Genomic DNA, 8549 nt, shown 5'->3' with positions numbered 1-8549 from the left:
AGTCACTACAGGAGCATTATGGGGATGCAACTGGAGACAACATTTCTAATTTTAGCATGTAGGCTCCAGAATGTTAGGGGCAGAGAATATTTACAAGGACATTAAATGTGCCTGGAGGATGAGGATGTGCTCAGATTGAAAGATACATGTACTTGCACTGCACACACATAATTTCGGTAGAAATGAGCTTGTTTGTGTACACCAAGCAAATCCTACTAGGGAAGACGGCGAATTTTCATTTCTAAGTGATTAGGCCAATAAACAGAGCTCATGCCTTGGGTTTAATAGACAGCCATTTGACTAATTTGCAATTAGGCTTTTTGTGTGTTGATAAACTATGTGTTAGGCTCCAGCGCGCAGATGACCCTGAGAGAGACGGAGGCACCAAAACAGCCAGGAGACACTGAGGCTCCTCACGTGTTGTTTGTCCCCCTGACTTCATCGTGAGTTATAATCAGACGGCGAATCACGGAAGCAGCCCACGATGCCGACGCGCGCAATGCAAGCGCACACTCAGTCCGGCGGTGCCTGTCTGGGATTGGGTGGAGGGAGTGGTGGCTGCGGACGGAGTCACAGGATTGGTAGAGTTCAGCGCCAAACTTGTTGACTCATAACTGAGCTGCTCCTCTCTATCCTTCACGGCGCGGAGCTGTCCAGGGCCAGTGGTGCTGAAACTGTCAGCTTCCAACGCGCCGTTGGAGTACATTTTTTCCCCAGTTTGAAAGTTACATGCGCTTTGGTTTAAGCGTCACTTAAGGGATATTTATCCACCGTCACTGCTCTATCTAAGAGCGCATCAAAGCCTTCGACTTCTCAGCCGATCAATTAGAGGACTCTCCGAGGCGCAGCCATGGCTTTCATGGTAAAACACATGGTAGGAGGACAGCTGAAGAACCTAACAGGCGGACTGACGGAGGAGAAACCCGAAGCAGAGAAATCGGACGCCGCCGCGCAGGGGATGACTCAAGAGGAATTTGAACAATATCAGCAACAGTTAGAGGAGGAAAAGTAAGGCAATGATTGAATCTTGTGATTTTGAAGTTGTAATGAAAACTTATGTGTCGGGAAAGCGTGGCATATTTAAACAGTGCATTTGTGTGTGTAAATTGCAGATCGCTCACAGTGCGCCGTGCGCTTTTTTACGCATCAATGCAATAACCCGGGCGCTCCACACACAGCTGCTCCTCTCGCCCAGGGAGCTCTCAGTCTCTTAGCTTCAAATTGTGTAGCGCCGTTTTTGGATTCCTAGAATCGTTCTTCCACGGAACTGTCTACACGGATTCGTGCCTGGGGCAAAACACGTTCCGTCCGTGCGGGTGAATAATGAATCAGACTTAGTGGTAAATAAAGTGTTTTTTCCCCCCCTTATTAGCCGACTTTTATCATGCACATAATTTACTACTCAAGATGGTTGCGATTTATTTATATTATAAAATGTAAAGCCTCTATTATATCTGTAATTAAGTTTTTTTTAGCTGCATCATATATATATATATATATATATATATATATATATATATATATATATATATATATATATATATACACACAAGCAAGAATTTGAATCAAAAGTCATGTGAGACCAGGACTGAGGGCTGTCATATCGTAGAATGATATATAATACAGACTGTATAGTCAGAAAAGAGAAAAATAATTGATTAACAGACCAAGTTGTTTTTCTGGGAATTGGAGTCAAACTAATACAGGAATAGGATATGATAAAATAAATAGTAAAATGTGCTCTCAAAACTGTGATTCCAGCTGTGCACCTTTCATTTCTTGCATCTTTATTTTTCCTCTCACCTGCAAAAGTGAATTATTTACATGTTAATGTTTCGCACTGGGGGACAATATAAGGGAACAACAAGGTCATTTGGCAAACAGAGTTCACCCAGCAGGCAGCAGCTCACTATTGATTAGTGTGATGGTTCCCTCAGAGCAGGACTCCACATGCATGGCCTATTAGATGTTCACGGTCCTGGTCGTAGATAAGATAATGTAGATTCATAATGTAGAATAAAGAATTTAGACAAGAGTTTTACAGAAAAATTGTAGATTCTGATTATATATTTCAGTAATTACGCAATAGGCGTCTAAAGCAGTAAATATGCTCTTTGCTGAGGAGCATACATATTATAAAGACACAATTTATCCAATTGTTTCCCTTCCCTGGTTCATTCCCATTAACACATTTGGATTTGATGAACACTTTTATCCAAAGAGCGTGAGTGGGAAGTGAAGTCCTAACTCAGCATTAACACTCAGCCCACTAAGCTCTACAGGAGGCTTGGCGAGAACGCTCTGCCATCGTAATATGACCTTCAGTAGAAGTGAGCTATTAGTCAGAGGTGCTCAACATGAACATAGATCACAGAGAAACCCATACTGTTCAGATTAAAGCAGAATACATTTGGGGTGTTGCTCACACTGGCATGTCACAAGTAGACATTTTATCCCCCTCAGCAGCACCCGGGCCACAGTGACAACCCTGGTCATCTGAAGACACAAAGCTCTGCTCATTGGCTGCAAAGTGAGCGCTGCATTGGCCCATGTGCCATTCGGCATTTGGCCCACTCATGTTAAAACTCAGGCTCACACGGACAGCACCATGAATGCTGCATCTCCAGTTAAAATGCCCTTCCCCTGACACATTGGGTACAAACACTTGGTCCCCCAGTGTCCCCTCCGCCTTTAGAGGGTGCTGCTGATTTGATCCTTCCAGGCGTGCAATGCAACCTTTGCCACTGTAGCTTCGAAGAATATCCTATATGGTGTTTGTTTTTTAATTATAAGCACCTACTGTATTTCCCTGAAAATGTAATCTTATGTCACTGTATTCATGCTATGTGTGGCCTCAGGCCATACAAGCAAATTTGTTAAGCATTATGTCATGTTGTTGACTCATGATGTTTGAGGCATTTCAGCAAATTTGGCAATGTACGAGGGACAATTATGAGCTACACTGAAGCCATAAATATTCCAGTGACAATGAGTGGCGAGAGCATTGCCAGCATACTATTGTCTGCCCTCTGCTGGAGGCATCAAATACTGTAGGATGGTTTGTTTACAGTGAATAACATTTGAGATGTGTAGAATAAAAAAAAGCCTCAATACCTCCTGTGTATGCATTCAGAGTCAGAGTTAAGGCAATTATGAAGATGGTATGAGTGTCATCTTTCATTTCTTAGATTGTTTGCCTTAAACTGCTCATTTTGCAAAGCTCTTTTTGAGGGTTTACAGCCTTAAAGGGAGCTAGGGAGGCAGACTGCAATGATGCACAGCTAAGGCGAGGTAAATCCATGATATGTATGGGATGAGTTGACCATTGAAAGTGGGGGAGTGGTTGTGAGTTTGCAGTTAGTAGGTTACCTCTAGTAGTCCACATCCCAAGAGGACTACAATCCCTCAGAGGAGCGCTGGACTGGCAGGATGCTGCATCTGGGGCTCTTAAACATAAGCAGAACATCTCTTCCTGTTCCCCACCCCCCCCCCACGGTATCACTGCTGCTGCTGCTCCTTCTGCTGGCTCGACACTCTGTAGTTAGAGTTAAGATGAGACAGGATAATGCTAAGCTCCAAGAACTCCGAGGTCCAAATCCAGCAGGAGCCTCATGATGCTCTTAAAGTAGAGATGAAACTGCACATGGCAATAATGAACATTGGTTTTCTTCATTTTCAGGTACTATGTTATGTTTGTAACATTTGGGGGATATTCATCTTAAATGAATGGAGCTTGGAGTTAGCGTTGCTATTCCAAAACGTCCCAAAGGTGAAAGCGTGCACAGTTGGTTAAAAAAAAAGATATTTCCTAGCCGGCTTTATTTGGAAATTGAGTTGAAATTTAAAATTTGTATGTTCAGTGACACTGAAAAATTCTTGCCCCCCCCAAAAAATTGTTTCCTCCTTTCTTGCAGACAAGAACGAGAAGCCAATTTTGCCCAGAAGAAAGCTGAGAGAGCCACCATTAGAAGTCATTTCCGGGACAAGTACAGACTACCAAAGGTAAACTAATCCAGCTCTGCTGCTTTGTTAAAGAAAAGCAAAGGGAATGCATCTTTTGGATTGAAGGGCAGACCATGTCATAACACACACAAAAATGTCTCCTACAGGATCACTGCCTTTGTAAAAACCCACACATTATTTCAGCCGAGTATTATATTTCTATCAATAGTGGGATATAAAAACCTTATGTTTTTAAATGTGTTGTCCTTCTTTCTCCTGTCCTCTTGGGTATCTACCTCAGAACGAATTAGACGAGACCCAGATTCAGCAGGCGGGGGACGATGTGGTGTTGCCCACAGAGCTGGCCAAGATGATCGCTGAGGACAACCAGGAGGAAGCGCACAAGCAGTCGGTGTTGGGCCAGCTGTCCAACATCCAGAACGTGGACATCGACCAGCTGAAAGACAAAGCCCAGGCCACACTGGACGACCTCAAAAAGCAGACAGAGAATTGCAGTCTCATGTGATCTGGCCAACTCTAAGTCCCAGAAGATTAGAGTTTTACTTGTACAAATATTTTTCAAAGGCAGAGCTGCTCTGGAGGTAAACATATTCTTATTGCTTTAGTGGAATGCCAGTTGGCAGTGCCACATAACAGTTTTTCTAGCTGCGCAAAGTTAGACAAGAGGCCCTGCAGGAAAGAAAGTAAAAGATGAGGAAGCTGAAATCTGAGGCTCGTCTTACTTACTGGAAAGAAAGAATTCTTGCCATAGCGTCATCGAGGTGAGCTAGTTTAGTTAGCTTTCCTGTCACCTTCGAATATCCTAAGAGTCATGAATGTCATCCATATTTTTTTATTGGAATTAGCTAACTCGCACTCTGAAAGACTTATTTGGCTCTTCCCATTGAGATTTAACCAATGAGATTATTTCCGCCTTTAGAGCAACTCCTCCTCGGAGAAATATTCATCCATTAAATCCTTTGCTTCCTTCATTCCCTAACCTCCCTCACTCTCTGTACCTCACATGACCAGTGATAACACAATAGGATTCTGCAGCAGAGCTTTCCGGTGTGTGTGTGTGTGTGTGTGTGTGTGTGTGTGTGTGTGTGTGTGTGTGTGTGTGTGTGTGTGTGTGTGTGTGTGTAGGTTTTCATTGCTTGCCAACACACAGCAGATGATTTCACTGATGAACACATGGAACCTTCAATGAAATGAGAGAGGATCACTGAGATCAGCTGCTTGGTGGGATTGAAAAGTTTAAACACACATGCACACGGCTGACACTGCCTCATGTGAGGAGGCCATGTGTGTGTTATGTTAAATTTGGGAAATACGGAGGATAAAATGAAATAATGGAGCCATTCGTGGGGGTGTTTTTATTCCACGTACAAAAAGCACAAAATCTTCGAAATGAGCAATATTTATTTAGAGCAACAAATGAGGCTTTTTTTTGTCCTAAGTAGCTTACTAATGTTGGCCCCTTGGTGCCCTGATTAAAGCTTCCAGTGAGCTGCACTCATTTTAGTTTTAATCTTTTCCTAGACATATCATTATATAGGCTTTTCTTTATTATTATTTTTTAAGCTTTTTTTCGTACTTCAGCGTGCCTTGGACGTCCGTACAAGGTTGTCTTCTCTAGAGCTCCAACATCTGTAAGCTACTTTTACAAAGATGGGCCTTCTTGTTTGGTACTGCAGGAGATGTCTTAGTTTTATTAAAAGCAACAAATTATGTGCGTACAATAATCGCGCTCCCAAATTTTAGCATCAACTACATATACTGTATAGGGAGCAAATCTGTGTTTGTGCTGCATCCAGAGGTTGTTGAAAACACTTTGACCAACATAAAGGAAATGGCCGAAATGCGTCAAACTGTGTAACTGGTGTAAGTATAAATCCACATACAAATATTTATGTTGTAATGTAAAGATGTAATGTATCCGCTGTTTGCCTATACTGTCAACAGTGGGTGGTTTTTGGCTCCGTTTTCATCGACTCCCTGTGGTGTTGTCACATCACGTTTGACCTGTCCTCCATCTCATTGACCCTTGCGTCTCAGTGGTGCCGTTTTGTGCTGGTGGATTTGTGTTGTTTAGCCGATGTGATACGTCAAGTGGTGTCTTCGTAGAAAAATTACTTGTCCTGTGGCTGAGTGTGCTGGTCGTACTGTTACACAAGACACAGTCACTGTGGGCTTCACGACGTAACTCAGTATTCTGTCTATGTTGTTTTTCTAGCCAAATGTTAAGTGAAGGCGTCGGCGAATAAAGAGGGGATGTTGTTGATGTTGTGTTACATCCATATACGCTACATTTTGACAGTGTTTGCTTATACGGAGCAGTGGTTCTGTGGGGGATGTCAGCATTGATCTCATATCTGTCCCCGCTTTTCTTTGGGTACTTTAAGATTATAAAAGTTTTGAATCTTAAGAATACACATTTAAATAAAAAAATAAATAAAAAAAAAAGGAAATATGGGCAAAGAGTTAGACTGTTTTCTCTAAGAGGAGTTTTAATTTTCTTGCTGCAGGTGCCACACTACTGCTGAATGAAAGCCTAGGCAACACTTAAACATTTCAGTATGGTAGTTGTCATATGATAGATGAACAATACATTCATAACATTTCAATAATATAAACGCAGAGGAAAAGTTGCAATAAGTCCTTTTATAATAGAGCTATTAGAATCTGTCATGTTTGATCATGAAATAGGTGGAACAGAAGCCATAAAGAAAACTGTTTACTTTATTTGAGTGTGTGACTTTAAATAATAATTTAATAACTCAATAATAATAATAATAATAATAATAATAATAATAATAATAATAATAATAATAATAATTACAAATGTCTTTTTTTTTGTGTTGTCATCTGTGGAAATTATTTTTCAAGAAATGGCTGCTGTGGCACGCAGTTTCTTCTTGTTCTTTGGCCATTTCTTTGTTTAACAGTATCGCTATTTCAGTGATTTTGTTGTTTTAACTGCAATAAAATTGATTTTTAGGATAATGAACTTGCTTTCTGTTTTGTGTGATTTTTTTTTTGCACAGGGCTGCGACTGTATGTGGCGAGTTGTCAGTAGTCTTTACATCTGCAGCAAGCAGAACACCAGGTGGAGGCAAAAACACAGCCACAAGTACAGAAGCACCCAAAATGGGAGGCTGCAGATACAGACTGATAGCTTATGATTGACATGTACGCTATGGGATGTTGTGGTCAGTTAGTGTTCAAAAGATTAATTATACAATTTAACATCCCCATCCTGTGGCAACAGTGCAGTGAAAGAATTAGCCAAATAATCCATCTATACCAGTGTGTACTAAAAGCCTACATTAAAAGCAATATTAAATCATGCATGTTTGTACTGCATATACAGTACACTCAGTGGTCACTCTTTTAGGTGCACCCGTACAATGTGTTAATGAGGTGGAATTTATGGCAGAGCGGTTGTACTGAACTGCAACAGATTGTACAGGTGCACCTAATACAGTGGCCACTGGATGGACAAAATGATACAGTTCAGCCCTATTAAAAAATACTGCTTTGTGAGGCTTATAATGTTAAGACTGTAAGACAGAATTTAGCAGTGTTTATTCTAGAAGCTGTGGTGTTAGATCGGACTTTATTATCTATTCTGGGGTTTCTGTTATTTTGTCCACCTGGTGTACGTACAGCACAGAGGACCCTTGGTTTATACCCATGTAATACTGTATTATACATTCTATATGTTTTACCAGTAGCTATCTGTCAAATTGATCTCAGGTCGGGCATCCATCTGGTTTTGTGCAGCTTGTGCAACAGTGACACAGGCTCTCAGTGGGGGCAGACCTGAAGCTGCTTTGCAAAAAAGAAATACAAAAAAAAAACATTTGAATAATAGAAAAGCCTGGCTGTTGGTAGTTCTCAAGTGTGGTGTGAAAGGGTATAGCTGTAAAATATATTGATGCTGAAACCCCTCTCTATTGATAGGCTGCAGTGCGTGGACAATCTTCAGCCTGGAAAGACACTGGGTCACTGCATGGCCAATCTGACACAATTGGGGTGAAACGGTCCAGAAAATACTATTCTCTCCCATTCTCTTCTATCAATCTGGGCTTAAAAACTCTGCAGAATGAGAGGCAGGACGGGGAAAGGGGGCAAAGAGTGACAATTAGCGAGAACCTTTTGAGTGCAAACCCTTAACGGCCAGGCAGTTATCACAGAGTTTTACCTCTGCTCGGTTTGTGGCAAAAAAGGAACAGATTGTTTTTTCCGCGCTGAAAATTGGAGCAGTGAAGTTGCAGATGTGTACTTCTTGCAAAGGAATTCGTTTTGCAAGCCCCTCTCTGCCTCCCTCCTTTCACTTGTGTTTTGCTACAAGAGAAAAGGGGACCACACAGACCCTGTGTTTAATGCAAGGAAAACATGAAGATTTGTATCCAGCCTATCTCGTACTAATGTAGTGAGAGGTTTTGTGCGCAGAGCTGTGCTGCTGTAGGCCTGGAAATGGATCCCACGGCTGACTCCTCAATGACGACCAATCGGTGGCCAGGCTCGGTGGAGAGACGGAGAGAGAGAGAGGGGGGGAAGGAAAACTTTTCTCTTTTTTTTTTTCGACAGAAGGAGGGGTG

General features: G+C 41.8%; 1 protein-coding gene across 1 annotated transcript; it reads left to right on the top strand.

Annotated features, from left to right (window-relative positions):
• Positions 1–850: 850 nt before the first annotated feature.
• cplx3b (complexin 3b) lies at positions 851–4993 on the top strand. The gene is made up of 3 exons (XM_028586231.1): positions 851–1008; positions 3915–4002; positions 4244–4993. The coding sequence occupies exons 1-3, from the start codon at positions 851–853 to the stop codon at positions 4466–4468; spliced, it is 471 nt and encodes a 156-aa protein (XP_028442032.1). The 3' UTR covers positions 4469–4993.
• Positions 4994–8549: the final 3556 nt, after the last annotated feature.

This window comes from Perca flavescens, chromosome 1 (genome assembly GCF_004354835.1).
Source record: "Perca flavescens isolate YP-PL-M2 chromosome 1, PFLA_1.0, whole genome shotgun sequence".
Classification (NCBI taxonomy): Eukaryota; Metazoa; Chordata; class Actinopteri; order Perciformes; family Percidae; genus Perca; species Perca flavescens.
The sequence above is the reverse complement of the archived record's forward strand: the minus strand, read 5'-3'. Positions and strand labels throughout refer to the sequence as shown.